Source organism: Eublepharis macularius, chromosome 13 (assembly GCF_028583425.1).
Source record: "Eublepharis macularius isolate TG4126 chromosome 13, MPM_Emac_v1.0, whole genome shotgun sequence".
Taxonomy (NCBI): Eukaryota; Metazoa; Chordata; class Lepidosauria; order Squamata; family Eublepharidae; genus Eublepharis; species Eublepharis macularius.
Genome location: NC_072802.1, coordinates 49,872,151 through 49,892,590, shown reverse-complemented (window position 1 = coordinate 49,892,590; position 20,440 = coordinate 49,872,151). Strand labels below are relative to the sequence as shown.

Genomic DNA, 20,440 nt, shown 5'->3' with positions numbered 1-20,440 from the left:
GGTGTTCGAGTGCTCCACTCGGACCAGCTTTGATGCTACAGGCAAAGATGTCGTGTGCAAGAAGAGCAGACGGACTCGAATTCCAGACAAACCCAACTACAGCCTTAACCTCTGGAGCATCATGAAAAACTGCATTGGCAAAGAACTGTCCAAGATCCCAATGCCTGTATGTGCTTCTGCCTCTGTTCCATTCATTCCCTTGTGCAAGCTCAAGGCATATGCTACAGCTGTCATTGATATGCCCTGAAACACAGGGCCTGGCATAAGGAATGGTTCAGTGTTTGCTAGTCTTAGGGCATGCAGCACCTGTTCCTGGAATTGCATTTCAGCTTGTAGTCTGCCCCAACCATCAGGCTCAGTGAAGCAAAGGAAGAGGGGGCAAAGGAAGTGGAATGATGGGGGTCTGCTCATAGTATAAGGAGATGCCTTTTACAGAGTCAGACCAATATATAACACTGTCACCAAGGTCTCACACTTTAGACAATCTTTCCCAGCCCGACTCCTTAAGATCTTTAACTGGAGTTGCTGTTTAAACATGAACCTGCTTTGCACCAAGACAGACCATTGATCTGCCAAGGTCAGTGATGGTACACTGAAGCAGGGATGGACAGAAGGTTGCTTGGAGTGACCAGTCACTCCCCAAGCTATTACTCTGATGCAAGACTCTTGCTGTTTTTCTTTACAGATATGCCATCAAAAAAAATAAGAGGGAGTTGTCTTATATTTGCATACATGTTATAGTTATATCTGGTAAAAAATATTCTTGGTGTATAACTGGAGGGGGGGGGGTGGTCTTCCATTCAATGTTGTCTTCCTTTTGAGTAAATATGGTAGCCCTCTGCCCTTACTCCAGTGCTGCTGAAATCAGTATCAGATCCTTCTCTTAGCTACCACAGCAAATCCTCCTTTCATGCAAAGGAGGTGCCACTGACTGTGGTCACCAAAACTATCAGGTTGAGGGCTGCTGTATTAGAACATGTGCAGTGGAGATTGTGTGGCCTGTGCCACAAGCAAGTAAGGCAGGAAAGTTGTCTATGCATTTCTATCCCCAGTCATCTGGAAAGCTGGCCAAGGCAGGCAGTGTTCCAGCCATGCACAAGCCTCTGGCAGTGTCTTGTTTTCAGAGCGATCAGATATTCTTAATTGGCAAGTAATTGAATGCTTCCTTGTGCATTTCTCAGCTCTGAAGCAGAGCTGCTTCCTGACAAGAACAGCTCAGGGCAATTTGCTTTTTTGTAGTGAATGTTGCATGAGCAGTTGTTTGCCTCGTCACTGGCTCTCACACTGTGCACGTTACATAGGAAACACATCCTCACCCATCTCTCCCACTTTCTGCTTCACCTTGATGGCCCTGACTGATTGCCCCTACAACACCAGAAAATTTATTTTCCTTTTTTTACCAGAACATAAGAGAATGCATGTCTTGTTTAGGCTCCCATTTCTTGAAGTAGCCGCTAGCTAGTCAAATGCCACCAGGAAGGCTATACACAGGGCAAGGAAGCAAGTGTTCGCCCACTGCTACTATCCACCCCACTCACTGGTTTTCAGACATGCATGTGTTTGACCATAGAGGTGCTATTGAGCCATCTTAACTAGCAACCATTAAAGCTGCAGGAAAAAGTCAGCAAGAGCTGGCTTGATAACGCTGCCGCCTTGGCTCACTTTCTTGGAAGCAGTGCATGCCGACTCTGGTTCGATGGTCCCATTTCCGTAACAGCTTGCCCAAGACTCCTCTATGGTGGTGGAGCAGTCTTGATTCACATCCCATCACTTACGTCATTCTTCCTCTTTCTCATCTACCACCTCAGCCAATCCCCTAAGCCAATGAGCTTCCCACAAAATCGGAACTAGACTTGACCCCATCCACTCCTCCGGTTTCTAACATTGTCTGCCAGCTCTCTCCCCTTTTTGCTGGTTCCCCCCCTTGTATGCTCCCAGAAGCTTCGTCTGTCTCCCATATTCCACACACGTTTCAAGAGAGGACCAGCTTTTACCCAATGGGTGTTAACTGGATGAAGGATGCATTTCTCTCCTTTTTGTTACCTGCACAAAGAGAATGCCAAATAGTTATCCCCCTATAGAAGGGCATTTCTGATTTGAAACACATCAGGATAAATGGCTTCCATAATCCGTTAAATAATTTTGCACCTTAATGGATTTGCTGGCTTGCCAACTGTTGCAAACCTCCTCTTTGGCTAGCAAAACAGCGAGCAGCAGGTGGCATCTGACACCACCAGTTCCTGCATGCTCCCGCAATTCCCCCATTTCAAGAAAGTAGGCTGTTACACAGGAACATGTTCCTGTTAAAGGCCCCTGAGGCTCTTTTTACCAGCCCCTTCATTGTAGTTGATTGATAATTCCTGTATCCAAGATGCAGGACTTGCTTAGAATGCAGTAGAAGAGCTACAGTAGCCAAACAGAGTGATTAAGGGCTTTAGAGCTGTCGCTACAATGCTTGCGGCAACAAACAGGATTGTGTTTGCACTGGAGCCATGCTGGGCAATAGTTAGAAATGTCATAGAATTTTGTCATGGCAGTAAATCTCCCTCATTTGCAGGAAGCTTTTGGGGCACGTGACAAAAAAATTCTGCTAAAGGTGTGCCCACAAATGGTATTTCAAAGCAGCATGCAGTTTAATAATAACCACAACAACAACATTTGATTTATATACCGCCCTTCAGGACAACTTGATGCCCACTCAGAGTGGTTTACAAAGTATGTCACTATCGTCCCCACAACAAAACACCCTGTGAGGTGGGTGGGGCTGAGAGAGCTCCAGAGAGCCGTGGCTAGCCCAAGGTCACCCAGCTGGCTTCAAGTGGAGGAGTGGGGAATCAAACCCAGCTCTCCAGATTAGAGTCCCGCGCTCTTAATCACTACACCAAACTGGCTCTTTATAGGTATTCTGCTTTTGTTTGTGTGGCTCTCTCTCTCATACACATAGCTGATTACACTGGCTTAGCTTCAGCAGTGTTACAGCAGCTCAGCATATTCATTTCTCTCTGCTCCCCCGGTTTTAAAACACACCCATTTTGCTGTCCAGATTGACTTCTTCCATGTCTTTGCTCTCGTTCAGCACTTTTTTCTCCTTGTCCCAGTTGGCACAATAGCCCAAACAGCTCTCAGGTTCTCTTCTGGTCATCTGCAACCATTCCAGAGAGGGGGTTGGGGGAGAAAATGCAGCAGCACTGGAACAAGAAAGTCTTGCCTCTTCCCCCTCCCAGGTCGCAGTTGGCTGCCATGCTTACTATAGATCATGTAGATCATATAGGTCAAGATCCCTTTTTGCAAGGGTAAAATAAACCTCTTGCTGCTCATAAGGACTGAGGTCCCTGCTATTCTTTTTGGGACCTGATACTATATAATCTCCATGTAGAGATGAATATGCAAATAAACTAGCCATGTTGGTTTTGCATCTTTGTTGACTTACGTCACTTTTGCCAGTGACTCAGTTCTAATTTTGTTCTGGATGCAGGCGAACAGCCAGTTGCCTTTTTAAAAAATGGATGTTTCAGTTTGCCTTTGACAGCTGTCTGCTTTTATGGGCTGTGTACTCAATCTGTGAATACTCAGGTGTTAAGTATGAACATTCTGTACCTACAGTGTTAAAACAGGAATAGGGAAATGGAATGTCAGAAACACTCTTTATACCAAGAGGTGTTCTGATACGATCATCTGAGGGTCAGGCTCAAACTGTATATTATGCCAGGAGATCTGTGATTGATTTCCCATTTTTTAAAATTTTTTATTGAAATGCATTTTGGGTCGGGGAGGGAATGAGAGCTGCAAATTTTCCTGTATCCGTGACACTGCACAACACACCTTTTGCCTGCAGAAATGTTTGCAATTTCTATGCAAAAGTTTTAACGTATCAGAGATTTAGCCCCTTTAAAATACTTCCATATGCAACACTACTTTACATTTCAAAATGTATGCATCTTCCAGATATAACTGTTTAAATATCTTAACACCCTAGAAAAGTAGTCCTTCCCTCCCTTGTTCAGCTCTAATAGATTGGAGTTTTGTGCACCATAAAGTACAGAAAATGGCATCTAGCTGCATCAGAACATAACCCTTGTTCTAAATCTAAACTGTTGGTAGGAAAGCAACTTGAGAGGGATAAATGTGATTGCAAATGCAGCGGACAGGGCAAAGTTTAATCCCCCTCCCTCAACACCACTGTTGCAATCAAGTTCACAGTTTTCTGAGCCTATATTTCAAAACAGAAAGAGATCGACTGCAATTTTCCATTGTCAAATATAGTTTGACTTTTAGGAATATGAAAGGTTGGAGGGGTTGAACCTTTGATGGGGGGGCACACATGATGGAATTTAGGTTCAAAAGGGAAACCTGGACCTGTATCCAACTACTTTTCCAAGACTTAAAGACACATTTTCTTAATTTCTGCCAATTCCCGCCTCCCGCTGCAGACCCTTCTCTGTGCTCTTCCTGAAGATTCACTGTTCCCCCATCCCCCAGACAAAAATTAAACAGGCTACAGTAGGAGGAAGAAGTTGGTAGGAATTGCCACTCTCTCTAAAAGAAACTTGTTTTTTTCTAGCTGTGTGGTTGAATACAAGCAAGAATAGCAGCTTGGTAGCCATCTGGCTTCTCAGGTCTATGAACTGATGTTAATCCAGGAAGCTAATTAATCTGAAATCCACCCATTGGAAGCATGGTTGCATTTGACTAGTCAGAAACTTACCTTGCCGTAACCATATGTTCTGGTCTGGCTATAATGACAGCTGTAAGAGGCATCAGCAGCTCAAATTCCTTGCATTCTATATATTTTTTGAATCCCGTCTTTCTTCAAGAGCCTCAGAACCCATACCACAACCTTATAAGGCAGGCTAGGACAAGAGTGGCCTGCTCCAAACCCATCCAGAAACTGAGTTTCCCATATCCAAAGCAAATATTTGAACCACTCCAGCAGGCTCTTTCTCATGGAGGTCAGTAAATCTATTCAACTGGCCTGCCCACAGTCCCACTGTGGTATTTTGTGCCAGCGGCTCCAGCATGACCCTCTTTTGCTCTTGAAGCACTTTGGCCGCATGATGTGAACTGCTCCCCCCTTCTCCATAGTTCTGCTTTTTTACCAGATGACAAATTGCCATCTCCGTTGCCCTTCACACAAGCAGCCTCCTTGTGCTCTCACCTCCTTGTGACAATGATGTGCAAATCTGGGCTGTGGCGTGGGTGAGAGTCAGCAGCCAAGAGAGGAGCAGCTCTTCTGGAAGAGGCCGTCCTCTTCCCCCCCTGAGAAATTAATGCTAGCATCCTGTCTCTGTGGGTGTTCCGAATGCTGTCGCCTTTGCACACAGCTGAGGGACGCTGCTTCGGTGGTCAAATTGTGACTGTCAAAAGCTCTTGCAATTGGGAGAGAGAAGACCTGCCTTGATAATGAAACTGTATATCTCTAATGCCCTTAAGGGCTTACAGACAACATTTGCCTAATAAGAAAGGCTAGTCCCAAGGGAGAGGAGCTGGGTGTGTTCTGGTTCTGGATGAACATAGAATGTAATACGGGGTGTGGAATTCAGAATACTGAGAATCTCAGTTTTCATTTTAAAATGCCAGTTTTTAGGCCTCGTTGCCATAAGCAAACTTCCCTCCAGCTTCAGGACCCCTCTACTGTTTGCAAGGGGAGAGAGCTTCTATTGGCCTACCCTGTGAGGTTGATGTAAGGACTGCTGAGACAAATGTATGCGAAACACAATGAATACTTTAAATGTTGGATATTGTAGAGCCAGTGTGATGCAACGGTTAGTGCAGGGCTACAACCAGGGAGACCCAGCTTCAAATCCCCACAGTTCTGTGAAACGGAACTGGGTGACCTCAGGTCAGTCACTTCCTCTCAGCCTAACTTGCCTGACAGGTTATTGTGAGGATGAAATAGAGGACAGGGAGACCCATATACAGTGCCCTGAGCTCCTTGGAGGAAGGGGGAAATTAAAATATGATTACTTGATCCTTGTGAATGAAAAGGAGAAGTATCTGGGAAAGCCGCTAGCAGGTATTTATGTATTTCATTTATATCCTACCTTTCTCCCCCATCACTTACATAGTCCTGCTCTCTTCCATTTTATCCTCACACCAACCCTCTGAGGTAGTTTTAGGTGGGTTGCAATGTTGGTCTGCAGTGGAACAGTAGAATTTTAGTCCAGTGTCACCTTAGAGACCAACAAGATTTTCAGGGTGTAAGCTTTTGAGAGTCAGAGCTTCCTTCTTTCCCACTCGTGTCTGAAGAAGGGAGCTCTGACTCTTGAAAGCTTACACCCTGAAAATCTTGTTGGTCTCTAATGTACCACTGGGCTCAAATCTTGCTGTTCTTCCAGGGTAGGTTAGGCTGAGAGTTTGCCTAAGGTCATCCAGCAGACTTCCATGGTAGTGGGAATTCAGACGTGGATCTCCCTGATCCGAGGTTGACACTAGGATAATGAGCTTATGTGAGTGCCTGAGCACCACGTTGTGCAGGATTCAGTGCAGAGTCTTAGGGTCAGACTAATCTCCCTATGCATAACCCATTCTTTCCTCTCTCTGCCTTTTGCAGGTAAACTTCAATGAGCCCCTATCCATGCTGCAGAGGCTGACGGAGGACCTGGAGTACCATGAGCTGCTTGACAAAGCTGTCAAGTGTGAGAGCTCCACAGAGCAGATGTGTTTTGTGGCTGCTTTCTCCGTGTCTTCCTACTCAACGACTGTCCACCGGACAGCCAAGCCGTTCAACCCACTCCTGGGTGAGACCTATGAGCTGGACCGCCTGGATGAACTGGGCTTCCGTTCACTCTGCGAACAGGTGGGTTGATGAGCCAGTCTGGTGTTAGTGAGTAAGGGTATGCGTGTGCTGAAAGTTGTGAAGGGAGGGATATTTCTGTTCAAGTCCCCTACTTGATTATGAAGTTCACTTGGGTGACCTTGAGACAGCAGCCACTGTCTCTCGGCGTAGGGTTGTCGTGAGACTGAAGTAGTATAATCCCAGGCTTACTGTCCTGTTTTCCTTGGAGGAAGGGCAGGCAGGATGCATCTATGATAAATGTTACTAAATAAAGGGCAGAATCGCCCTGTCCGTGCTTTAACCTGCTGCCTTTGGAGTTGGCTCCTGTCACAGTTAACTGATGCTAGAGGTTGCTGCCACTCCAGCACTGGCCACTGTGTTGTTCCTTTAGGGGACTGTTCATAAATAAGATATAGTTGTACATGCCCCTGGGCCAAAAAATAAAAGGGATTCATTTCTTCCACCTTCTCCTTAAGTGAAGGAGAGTTTCATTTCTGTTTCTTTAAAACTCTTCTGCTGTCCAGGAAATAGAAAAAATCTTTGCTCATGGATTAAGCAAACCCCTTTCAGATCACAGTTCTCTGTGTGTCAGAACTGGGATTCTTGCAACCTGCCTCGAAATAATAGACAATGAAATGCAGTCGTCTGGTCCTGTCCCCCACCTCCCACTCTAGGTGCTGCAATGTAAGCTGAGTCTGTGGCAAGGCACGTGGTATGAAGATGCCCTACTGTATCATGTGAGGGCTTGTATCAGTTTCCTGCAATGGAGTCAGAAGCCTTTGGGTCCCTTCTGCCATTTGCCACCTGCTCATGAACAGTCTCTTCTTGGTCTGATAGTTGTACTACTCTGTGTTAGTATTAGGTAAGGAAGTTTTTGAAAAAAAAATGGTTCCATGTGTGCATCTCTGCATTCTTGTAGGGTATCCTTTTCCCATGTCCCCAACGTATCTCTCTGCATATACCCATAAACAGGACACAGTGGAGTGACTTTCCCACATGTTGGGTTCCAGCAGTGCATCTCTCTCTTAATTCTTTCCTCATGCCAGTCTTCCCCCTAGCCCCCCTGAACTGATACTGATATTCTTCTGATTAAAATCCAGTTATCCAAATAGGACTTCCTCTTGCCAGCTCCTGTGTGGCACTGATGCCTTGGAGTTTGTACTGCGCACGTCCATGATAGAGGTGTGCAAGAAAGGAACACTCCAGTGTGCCACAATCCTAATGCAAATCCAGAAGGAGCCTTGCATTCCTCTGTGTCATCTTCAAGTCTATAAGATTGTGGGGGGGGAAACATGGAAATGGATTGTCAGATCTCGCTGAAAGAGGAGGAGGAGACCTGGATGGATGCTTAGAAGTTCTGCTGCACAGCTCCCAGCCCCTGGCTTCCTCCTTTTATAGGCCTTAATCCCATCCTCCCACATTTTCCCTTATCTTACCAGAAAGCCAAAACACAAACACACACAACTCTGGAAACAAACTTGCAATTCTTCATGTTGTAGAAAGCCAAAATTCATCGTTTATTCTTCCGGTATAATTTCTGAGTTGTCAAAATGTGGGGATTCTGCAGCAGAATTCTCTCTGATTTCTTTGTGAAGGTTTCATTTAGATGCTTGGCATCTCAGTGCTGTGAACAAATGCTTTTCCATGATGCCTTGAAGCCCTTCTCTGCTTGTGGCTGACATGGTCTTTCAGGCCATCCTTTTGCTGCTTTCCTGGGAGTAACACTGTCAAGGCTTGCTTCTCCCAGGTGAGCCATCACCCTCCAGCTGCAGCCCACCATGTGTACTCCAGACGAGGCTGGACGCTGTGGCAGGAAATCACCATCGCTAGCAAATTTCGGGGCAAATATCTCTCCATTATGCCGCTGGGTAAGGAGCCTGCTCTTCAAGTACAAAGTTGTATTTTCTTGCCATACACAGACCGTTTAGAATGGGAGAGCAAGATTTGAGTCCAGTAGCAGCTTAAAGGCCAACCAGATTTCCAGAGTATACTCTTTCAAGAGTCAAAGCTCCCTTAGAGTGGAAAGTTCATTTCTTCTTGGGTGGATTTCCTCTTCTTCCTTCAGGCTCACTTGATTTTCAGGAAATGGTACAAGACTTCTTTAGTTGTGTTGTGCTGAGACTCCACTTTAACATTGGGGATTTCCCCTTTTCCTTATTGTATGAGCTAGTTTTAAAAAAACAAACCAACATTCAATCGTGGCCACAGGGTGCAGGCAATGGTGTTTCTCAAAGCACAGGAAAATTATCCTCTGATGCAGTGTTCTGCCTTCAGACCTTCTTTAGTGTGAATAAAAAGGAAGTAAGTGGAGAGGGGACGTAATAAACACCTTTACATTTTTATAAGAGAGTGGAGAGATTGGGGTACTGGAAAAGTATAGGAAATCCCTATTATAAGTCCTAGTGGCAGGGTCTACTATAGGATTAGACAAATTCTAGGGGCATAGATTGATCATCTACTGATCATGATGATGTGTGGTGGGCAAATGGGCTAGTGTCCCAAATTTCCATTTTCTGCCATATTCCAGTGGGCAAACAGTGTATTCATTAGAAATGCTACACCTTTGTGCTAGAAGCAGTCCTCTCTCCCTTTCTTTTTAGGTGCCATCCACCTGGAATTCCACTCCAGTGGCAACCACTACATCTGGAGAAAGGTGACCTCCACTGTTCACAATATTATTGTGGGCAAGCTCTGGATTGACCAGGTCAGTGTTCAAAAGCAGAGAAAGACCTGCCCTTGAATTCTAGAGTGATTAAACTGTTATCATAGGGGCAGGGAAGTAGTCAATAACAGAAATTGAAGGTGTCTGTGGATTAAAGTAAAGATAGGAGTCCACATTGGATTGGGAGGGGGGGAAGTCTACATAATATAGTAGTTTCCTGACCCACAATCTAATGCTTTTTATGGGGCCTCATTACGTGAAATGTAAAGTTCAATGCAACTTGAGTGTTACAACAGTCATGTGCTATAATTACTCTAATTGACTGTAATTCCCTTTCAAGCGCACAGAGTGTGGCCATCCTTGATAAGGGTTTATAACAGTACATCTAAAACTAGAGATCGTATTGTATAAGACCAGCAATGTATCAGCCGTTCCAAGCAGATACATAATAACAACACCAAAGGAAATTAAGAGACAGGTTGATGCAGGGACTGATGAATTGGGGTCTGTATATCCAATTCTTATTTGTGATACACATTTGAAGTGTGTGTGTAAAACATGAAAATGTCCCAAAGTGAATTGATTTTTTGCAATTAGTATGATAGCTAAATATTTCACTCTTAAAGCAGCTGCATCATCGGTAGGCATCTTTCACTTTTGTAGGAGATATTAGGTTTTTGTGAAAGGAAAGAGCTTCCAAATGCTGCACTGCTTTTAGTCTGAAAGAGTTTCTGTTGGGTTTCATTTTAAAATGTGCTACGGGCGTTTTTATCATGTTTCATTTCTTTCCTACTGGCGCATAGTAACATTGCTAAATGAGGCATGTTTTAAAACTTGGCATGCTTCAGGTATTTATTTAGTTCATTTATCACCCACCTTTCTTGTTGGGACTCAAGGTAGATTACAGAATTATAAAACAATAAAGTCCAGTAGAATATATACAATAAAATCATCAGTCAAACTGGATTATACAATTCGTGCACAATGAAATAAAAGCACTGGTGTTTGTCTAATAAATAATGCAATATGTGGGGCATGAAAAAAAACTGCCTCAATTTTTCACAAATAATTAAGCTTATACTCTATTCCCTTTATAAAAAGGCTGTCCAGAGCAGCTCCCTTTTACTCATTCTGCAGAACAATAGAAGTATGAGACCTCGTCAGGCAGGCCATCCCACAGGGTGGAAGTCATAACAGAGAACGCTTGGGTACAAACAGCTGTTGTTCTTACCCCTTTGCAGGGGGACACCTTCAGAAGGTTGAGCAAAGCTGTCTCAGCAGAGAATATCAAGAGAGGTGGTCCCACAGATATATATATATAGAAAAGAGTCCAGTAGCACCTTTAAGGCTAACCAACTTTACTGTAGCATAAGCTTTCAAGAATCACAGTTCTCTTCTTCAGATGCATCTGAAATCTGAAATCAGTCTCTTTGCAATTCCCTTCCTCAGTCTGGTGACATAGAAATCATCAACTACAAGTCAAAAGACAAATGCCAGCTGAAGTTCTCCCCCTACAGCTATTTCTCCAGAGATGTTCCTCGAAAGGTAGGCATTTTCCCAGAGACATGCTGTAGCCTTAATTTGCTATTTCCACAGTTCATTAGTGTACAAAATGAAGGGTGTTTTTAATGTATTTTATTTATTTAGACAAGGGATATCGCTGCCTGTCCTGAGACCTGTTTGAGACAGTTCACAGAGTAAAATACAAAGTAAAACAGTAGAGTACAAACAGCACAACACTTCCAGAGTTTCAGAGTGGTTTCTAAGAGATGTACTTGTAAAGGGATAGGGACTGTAAACTGTACTTCTGCGTACTGTCTGTTGCTGCAGGTATGAGCCTTCTGGGTTGTTTCTGTGCTGTTTAATAGGTTTAGAATTGCTTCTGCTCTGTTTCAACAGTGTTTTAGCTCTATATTGGATCTTTGCTTATTTTCAAATATGCAAATTTGCATTTGTATACCATATAGTATTGTTTGAATGTCACTGCTGTTGATTGTTTTGACTTCCACTGTGTAATCTGCCTTGGGTCTCAGTGAGAAAGGTGGACTATAAATAATGCAAATAAAATTAAAAGCAGCCTGCAAAAATGTGCTGTAACCATAAGGCTGATGTTCCCCCCGTCCCCAGGGCTTTGTCCACTTCATCCTAATTCCAAAAACAGCTAAAGCAAAAGTAGCCACTCACAATGGCAAATCATATCTAAGAATAGGTTTTAGCCTTGGCCTGGCAATATGGGGCCTAGGTTGCTAAAGCAGACTCCTTCTTGGGAGCTATTACTGGACAGCTGATGAGTGATCAGCACCTCCCCATCTCCCCTCTTTACCAGTGATCTCCCAGAGTTGCTCCATGTGATGTGTTTTATGTGATTGATCCCCCAATTTTTTAATGCACATCACTTTAGTGGTGAGGTCATGGCTCTAGAAGAAGAATTATTGCATTTTTACCATTGAGGGAGTGTTGCTGTTGCGCATAAACAGGCATGGCACAATGCAGCCAAAGTGAAATGCTTAACTCTGATAGAAGGGTAAACCACATGTTTAAATCTCTCCCAATGAAATGCATGGATGCTTGCTTGACTTTGGCAGGACTGTGTCATTTTCAAGCAACCAGAGCCAAAGCTGTTTCTCCCTTTTTCTCTCCCCATCCCTTGCCTGCCTCCCTCTGGACAGGTGACAGGCGTTGTCATGGACGCTGAAGGCAAGGCTCACTACGTTATGTCTGGCACATGGGATGAAAAGATGGAGTGCTCCAAAATAGTGCAGAGCAGCATGGGGTGCAGCAGCACAGAGGGCAAACTGCCAAAAACAGTCTACCAAACGCTGTCCCCCAAGGTCCTGTGGAAGAAATACCCTCTTCCGTAAGTTTCACCAGGGCAGACTTGTATGTTGTCAAGCCACTTATACGTGGCTTGCATTTCAGGGGGGGGGGGAAATGTGGGCTGAATGCTGCTGTGCTCGCTGTAATAGGTGCAACTAATCATTTGAAGTTGCCAGGTTACAAATCAGAGCATTGATCCATGTATCCTAAGTGGTAGAATTTATCCAGGGACTTGGGTAGGCGATCTGCTACTTGGGGTCCTTTTGACTGATTCTTACTTCTTCTATTCACACATCCCACATCCTTCCAGGGCAGTTTTTATGGGTGGGCGAGGTTAGCCTATTTTAGCCTCAAATGAACCCTGCAAGGTATGGTAGGCTGAGCAACTGTGGTTTGCCCAAAGAGTTTCATGGCAGGTGGGGATTTGAACCCAGTCTTCCACATCCAGCACTTATCATACTGGCTTACGGATATCAAGGACTGAACCCATAACAATCTCCTTCCAAGATACGTGTTCCATCATTGAGCTGCTAGGATGGTTGGAGCCCATGTCTCTCAGGCTAGGTTAAGATGTTTTGGTGCCTGTGGCAGAAACCCAAACAGCAGCCCCCCCCCATCTTTTAATCCTGCACAGCTGCACCAGTTGGGATGCCCAAGTACATGAATACTTAGCCACACCTATAAGATTATCTCACATTGCTGTCTTTTAATGGACCTCCAGTGGCCAAATATTAAAACATTTGCCTGAAGAATGGAGGAGGAGGGCAGGAGAACCTTGCCTAGAATGACAATTGATCATGTAATAGTTTCCCAGAATAAGATGCTTAGATGGCAAAGTGGGATGGATGCAATCATTCAGCCAGAGGGTTGCAGTAGTTGTCTCAGTGGAGGCGAAAGTTCCCCCTTTGGCTTTTAATAGATGGAGGAAAGTAGGGTAGGATTGCGGCTACCAGAGACTCTCTCCCACTCATATCAAGCCTTGATCTTCCTGCTTCAGGGATAATGCTGAAAATATGTACTACTTCTCCAACCTGGCTTTGATCCTAAACGAGATGGAGGAAGGCACAGCCCCTACAGACAGCCGACTAAGGCCTGACCAGCGGCTCATGGAGAATGGCAAGTGGGATGAAGCCAACATGGAGAAACAGAGGCTAGAAGAGAAGCAGAGGGCTGTTCGCCGCAAACGGGAAGCAGCAGCAGTGGTGGCTCTGGAAGAAGGTAGGAGCCAAAGTGTAGCTGGAACAGTTCTAAGTCAGCAGAAGGTGACATGCTGGAAAATTTGGCGAACCACTGGCCGCCCAGTTATATAGAAAGCAAAGCACATACAAGAGAGCTGATGTGTGTGCTTAGTGGATAGCAATCAGTATCGTCATTACAGTCCAATGCCACTGAGCTTGGAATGAGGCCCTGTTAGTTAATAGGTGACCTGCCAGCCAAGTGTAAAATTTAGTAGAACAAATCGTCAGCTAGTGTGTGGAGTTTGTAGAATTAAGGAAAGCTCACTGCCTCCATAACCCTTGGTGGCAGCTTTCCTCTTTGAGTGCACTGTTGTGTAATGTACAACTTGTGTTTTCTTTTCTTTACCCATCCTTTATAGGCAAAGATTATGAAGGCTACATCCCACTTTGGTTTGAGAGGAAGGTAGACCCTGCAACAGGGGAGCTGATCTGCGTTTACAAGGGCGGATACTGGGAAGCCAAGGAGAAACAGGACTGGAGTATGTGCCCCAGTATCTTCTGAGCCTCCTCCCACCCCTTGCTGGGCTGGCTGGTGCCCAGAGAGGCCTCTCCATCTTTCTGCAGAATCCAAGACCCAGCAGTTAAAGCACTCCAGGCAGCAGCATCTCTCTGGCAACACACAAACTTCAAGGAAACACACAGAGTTTAAATATTTTAAAAAAAAATTTAAGAAGAGAAACAAAAAGACAAAACAGGGATTCCAAACCTATTTTTATGCACTAATAAAATGGCATTTGATTTTTTTAAAGTGACTTTTTTTAGCTACCAATTAGGGTTGAGGAGGTGATTGGATTGTTTTCCTTTTTAAGCCTGACCTCTTTATTGCTGTGTCAGGAGTTGCAGCCTCCTTATATTTTGCAGGCTTGGTTTTTATTAACCAAGACTCTAACTTCCAAAGATGCACACATTGTGGGGAATTATGTATGTTTTGATTCTCTTTTGGGGGGTTTCTTCCTTTTGTGTGGGTCTTAAATTTTTTTTTAAGTCTATTGATGATTCAGGTTCCTTTCCTAAGGATGCAGGCAGCTCTGCGCTCCATTCCCCCTTTGAATTCTAGAGAGAAAAATGAGGCATCTGAAATGCTATTTGCAGCTGCTTCTTTAAGGGAATCGTGGAGGGGCATCCTTGACAGCTTGGTTGGCTTTCCTTCCGTGCTTTTACAGTACCCTGATCCAAAGCCTGCCAACAGGCAAGATTTTGTTGTTGTTTAGAATTCATTTTCTCTGGAAGATCATTTTGTGTTACGGAGAAGGTGTATGGCCTTCTTCTTTGGTGTGTGTGGGGGGTCTGTATCAAATTCCTAATAGATATGGGGTAGCAAGCCTTATTTCCGGCTTGCCTTAAAACAAGCTAGAGCAAGCTCCTAAGACCTTTGCTCTGTAGCAGAGACTTTAAAACCACTCTGTAAGTTAACTGCCAACATGGCACACAGTGTTCTTTGCAGCCCTAAGCTGTCTGCCCTTTTGTGGAAGGTGGAGGCGGGGGCACTAAAGTATGATTTTTTTCTCTTCTGTCACATATTAGGAAGAGAGCAATGGAAATGAGCTGCAATGAACCCTTGCGTACCTCAGTACCCTTTTTGTTATTTGTAGAAATCTCAGTATAGGAGTTAGGCAAACACAAGCAGAGCCATTTGGGGCACTCTTCTACAGCTTTGCCGTTTTAGCACTACCTGCCTCCTTCCCTTGCTAACCACCATAAAGATTGTAATTTCCCACTGTCACCAGTGCAACAGCATTTCACACACACCCTGGTGGTCAGTGTTTTGGCAGTCATAGTTGCAGTGCAAAGGTGATGCACGGCTGAGTCACAGTGAATTACTGTGCAGCCAGAATCAAGATGCACGGGGGTGCAAACTGCCCAGAAATACCTCCCCATTGGATACCCATGTTTGCGAGGGGTGGCGGGGAGGTATGACCTACACAAATTAGTAGTTGTTCAGGAGGAATGCTGGAAATACTGACTATGGTGACACCACCATGCCTAGAACCAACCGACACACAGATTTTACCGGGAACCCAGTCTCCATGATAGAGGTGTCCACACGTAGGGAGATCGCGTGAAACAGTTCAGGATCTGACTCCCAGTATTGCCTATTCTGCCTCTCCTTCCTCACTCAATCCTGGCTATGGTGCTGCCTTGCCATCCCCTCTGAAACATGCACTACTGAGACATCCTTCTCTGTCTGCCTGTTATCAGTGCTCTGACCAGAACTGCAAAGGCACCCAATAGTTTCATCTTTGGCCAACAGGTCATAAATACTAGCCCGGGAGAAGGAAATCTGCATTGCATGTTCCTTCTCCAAATGTGGCTGACTTAGCAGTACTAAGAGTAGCCGACTGGTGCTTGGGGCATGTTCTGTCAATTGTCCTTTGGGCCATGTAGAGTTGACCAGCTGGAGATCTTCTCTGGCTTGAGATGATATCGTTATGGTAGACAGCTAAAAATCTCATGGCCTGTCATACCCGTGATGAAGAAAATCAGCAATATCCCTCTTCAGAGCTTGGATAAGAGGAACCAGCCCTTGTCCCCCACCCTCACCCAGGCAAAAGGGTTATTATTCAGCCAGGTTATTGAGGGGTTTCTAATAGCCCTTTGTTCACAGTACCCCTGGGAACTATGATTCACACCATGCATCTGCATGTGTGTGTACACATACACACACACACTGCTCCCACAGTATATGTATATAAATATAACTAATATAACAATAAGTGACTGAATGTCAGTGTGCTGACACAGCTGATTTCAATGTACCCTTTAATCTTTTATTTATTTGCTTCTAATTTATATACATATATATAATATATATATATAAAATTATTTTGTTTAAATTTATATGGTACATAAATAGAAAAAAATAATGAAGACAGGAAAGCTTCTGTCTGAATTTTTTATACTACAAATGTGTACGGTGAATTTTGATTCCTCATTCAGGGTAGGTGTGCTCTCTCTTTTTAAAATAAAGAAATTAACAATAGTGAGGTTAAGGACACAGTCCAGTTCAGCAGTTTTCTTGCACGAGGCCCATGGAAGTGAACAGGAACTGTGCATGGAAGTGTTGGCAGTGTTCTCATGCAGCTTCCATTCGCTTCAGCAGGGCTTGTGCAAGAGAACTTCCAGAGGGCTGGTGGACTTTTTTTTTTTATGGTTTGGTTTCTGTTTACCTTGCTCCAAAGCCACAGGTTGAAACGATTCAGTGACGTCAAATCCACCGAGAAGTCCCACTGAAATGAACAGGCCTTACTGCATTCTTGCTTTTCTTGCACAAGCCCATTTGGTTCAGTGGGGGCTTATGCTGAAGATACTTCCAGTGGATTGTGTTTCAAAGTATTCTGAAGGAAAAACTTGTTTCTAGTTTGTGAAGACTGTATTGAGCCAGACAGTAGCACTCAAAGCGGCGTCTCTCCTGTGCTGTACTTGAAAAACTGTCTTAAGGTCCCACTTCCAGGGTGCCTGTTCTCAGTTGTTTCCATCACTCCTGTATCTTAAAAAAGTATGTATTGTCTTATTTTAAAAAGAAACGCTGAAACGGTCTGAAGTTGCAGTACTACTAAAGTCTACCAAATGCTGTGTTCAGTTACCCGAATGTAGTGTGTTTTCATGAGTAATTTTTTTCTACAAGGGAGAATGATTCTCCATAAAATGAGATGATGTGATACCCACAGCTGGAATCTTATGTGTAAATGGATACCATTTTAGCAAATGATAAATATGTGGAATCTACAGTTGTGCAACAAATGCATTAAGAGGAGTGATTCGGATAAGAAACAGCTTTTTAAATAGCGCTTTCTAAAGGGTATTTGCTGGAGGGAGGGAGATAAGACCAAGCGTAGAGACAGTTCAACTAACTCTCGAGGCTGAAAACAGAACTATTCTCACCTGTGATATGCACAATCACATTTTGTATATATAATAAATACATTTCTTTTTTTCAAAATAGCCTGAAAGCAAAATTATAGAACTTTTAAATAAAAAACCAAGAAAATATTAAATACATAAAAGGAAAACAAGACAATATAGCATCACTATTTTTAATAATGCAACTTAAGTAAACACTGTAAACACAGAACTCGAGTCATGTTTATAAACAGTTGAGCTTATCTAAAAAGATTTGTGTTAAACAGAGGGCCTGGAGCCAGCACAGTCCCACAGGACATATTTTCCCCATCTCACTGAGATCAACAGGCTTGAGTGATTTTTGTAGTGCTCGGGAAATTGGCCAGAGATTACAGAAGAACAAGAGATGAATGTGTATGTCATGGTTGCCTCTGGTTCTAGCAGATCACCTTCAGCCTTCCTTGCTGTCTCTAGCTAGAATTGGTAGGCAAGGTTCTGCAATGTACACACTTTTTTTTTCATCCTAGAGAACTGAACTCGTTCAGCTGCATTGTGAGGAGGATCAAGGTGTGTGTCTGCCTTTCTGACCCGCTGCCTCGTCCTCAAAGCAGCAGGCAAAAAACCCCTCTAAACTTCTCATAATGTAAAACACTGAACCAATGTAGTTCAGTCAGCTGGACTGCCTCCTGTGTGAGCCTAAAGGCATTAAGTATCCCTCTTCCCAAGATGCCCTTTCACATAGATGCAGAAGATACTGTTCTCTTTCTGTTCAGTTTAATGATGTAACAATAACAAGTTAGGGTTTTTTTGTTTTTTGTTTTCACTTTTAAGAACCTGACTCTTTATACAATGGACTGAATAACACAGCTCAATCTAATGCCTTATTTTCTGTGCTTGGATGATCACGTGCGTGTTAATAAAGAATTTGGGAATCCCCCCCCCCACAAACCCTTAGATTCAGTCTAACAGGATCTGGTTACTGTGTGAGCTAGAAAAATAAAAAGATTATCAAACTTGCTAAGTGTTGGCACACAGCTATGCAGAGTTTCAGGAAAGTAGAGGACAAGAGTTCGGGAGTCTCCATCCCAAATCCATTTTTTATTAAAATGTATTTATGTTATTTATCCTTCCAGCTGAAACAAGGATAGTGTTTTTGAACCCAGAGAGGGCCAAGGATAACACCAAATCCTTTACAAATAGAAGAGTGGTTTAGAGAGGGATGAAAAAGCTCTTTTTAAAAGTTTGCTTTCCAGTGTTTTAATGTGGAATGCATTTGGCTGTTAAGTTGATCCCAGGGGAAAATGGGAGAAATGTTAAATATACGCTTTGCTGATAGACCTTTATCTTGCAGAAAAATTTCAGACCACTTCTATTGTGACATCTGTGATTTTCTCTAGTGGGATGAACTGTTCAAGGTCCTAGAAAAGATGCAGAAATATCACCTGCGCCCCCCCCCTCTTGTCTTTAGAATCTTCACAGAAGCACGTAGCTGAGATCTGGCACTTAGGTGACAATGGGGGGAATTTTGCTCAGCAAAGCAGCCATTCCAGCCTCTTGCAGAGTTCCTGATTATGATAACACTTAATGAGAGCCATGACTTGTAGCCTTTCTATTTTTCCCACCAGGGAATTTTAACGTCACCTTACTGTTAATGCTGTTGAATGTAATACTTTTGAACAGATATTATTGTGAGTGATCCCTCTTTGCTTACACAGTAATAAAAACTTGGATTCAGGAGTTTTAAACTTACACTGTGCTGATATCTGTCACTTCTATGCAAACGTGGGAAGTAACACAGTTTTGGGCGGGGGTGCTGCAATGGGCGAATAAGATATAATTGGAAAAGGGACGGGTTCAGGGCCTATCTCGAATGGTAAATTTCTTTTAAAAAATGGCTGCAAACACTGTTTATCTGCATTTAACACACACTCGATCAATGTAGATTTCAGACAACAATATTCTGTTACTATATTTTACATGGACTTTTATAATTATTTTAGAGGCAAAGGGAGAAACGAAGTAAATGAGGATGAGCAAAACAAGTACAACGCTGCATTTGTGGATAACATTTTTGTTCATCAATTTCAAAAGTTTTTTGTACTTTACAATGTTACTTACAATTTTTATCGAAAAAAATGCTGTTTTCTGCAATACCCCCTCACAATTAACTAGGGCACTGAAGTCAGGTGGCCACTAGTAGATGGGCAATGGATATATATCCTCTAAACCATGTGTATTCTATATCCATTTCAGGTGCATGGCTGGTGTGAATGAGACTTCTTCACAAATTGGGCTCTAGATCACACAAAATAGCCAAACGGGTAAGTTTTAGGTGGTAGCCATGTGGGTCTGCAGTAGAACAGTGTTTGAGTCCAGTGGCACCTTAGAGACCAACAAGATTTTCAAGGGGTAAGCTTTGAGGGTCAGAGCTCCCTTCTAAAGATAACTCCTTCCTCCTTCTGTTCTTCTCCACCCTCTGTCTGAAGAAAGGAGCTCTGACTCTTGAAAGCTTATATGCTGAAAATCTTGGGTCTCTGAGGTGCCACTGGAATCAACTTGCTGTAATAACAGAAAGTTTAAGATAAACTACAAATACTGCAGCCAGTAATATTCAAATTTTGGTCAACACACTGCAATACTGAAGAGCTCATGAATACTTGTTCTTAAGTTTCAGCACTAGGGGGTTTGGGGGCCGGGGCGGGGAGAGCATTCACATGAAGTTGTCCTTGTCCAATTTCCAGGCTTTTCCTGCCCTTGGGAACTTCTTTCTGAAATATGGCTTGGTATAATCTTTCTGAGAAGAACACAGCCCACACCTGTAGCAGCAGCAGGTGTACATTTTAGAAGGCCCTGCCCACATCAGTGACATTTTCCTTTCCTCAGATCCCATGGCTGTCATTTCCTCTCCTATACTACCAGAGGAGCTTTTAAAAAGGGAGGTAATTGCCATGGAATGTTATTACAATCTATTATCACAATGTACTTATTCTTATGAATTCCCAGCTTTCATTAGAGTTGCTGTCCTTCTTTAAAATCAGTGTGTAATTTATATTAATCATAAGACACTGACTGTGAGGAAATTATACCAGTTGTGATGTAAGGGAAATA

At 43.5% G+C, this 20,440-nt stretch overlaps 1 protein-coding gene across 2 annotated transcripts in view; it reads left to right on the top strand.

Annotated features, from left to right (window-relative positions):
• Positions 1 to 19,081, top strand: part of OSBP2 (oxysterol binding protein 2) — a 139,080-nt gene extending 119,999 nt beyond the window's left edge. For both annotated transcript variants that reach the window (XM_054996264.1, XM_054996263.1), the window contains exons 7-14: positions 2 to 166; positions 6,551 to 6,796; positions 8,523 to 8,643; positions 9,376 to 9,479; positions 10,887 to 10,982; positions 12,107 to 12,294; positions 13,252 to 13,472; positions 13,852 to 19,081. In XM_054996264.1, coding sequence (XP_054852239.1) covers positions 2 to 166; positions 6,551 to 6,796; positions 8,523 to 8,643; positions 9,376 to 9,479; positions 10,887 to 10,982; positions 12,107 to 12,294; positions 13,252 to 13,472; positions 13,852 to 13,994 — 1,284 coding nt within the window. In that variant the 3' untranslated portion in view covers positions 13,995 to 19,081. The remainder of the gene's footprint in view (position 1; positions 167 to 6,550; positions 6,797 to 8,522; positions 8,644 to 9,375; positions 9,480 to 10,886; positions 10,983 to 12,106; positions 12,295 to 13,251; positions 13,473 to 13,851) is intronic.
• The last annotated feature ends 1,359 nt before the right edge of the window (positions 19,082 to 20,440 follow it).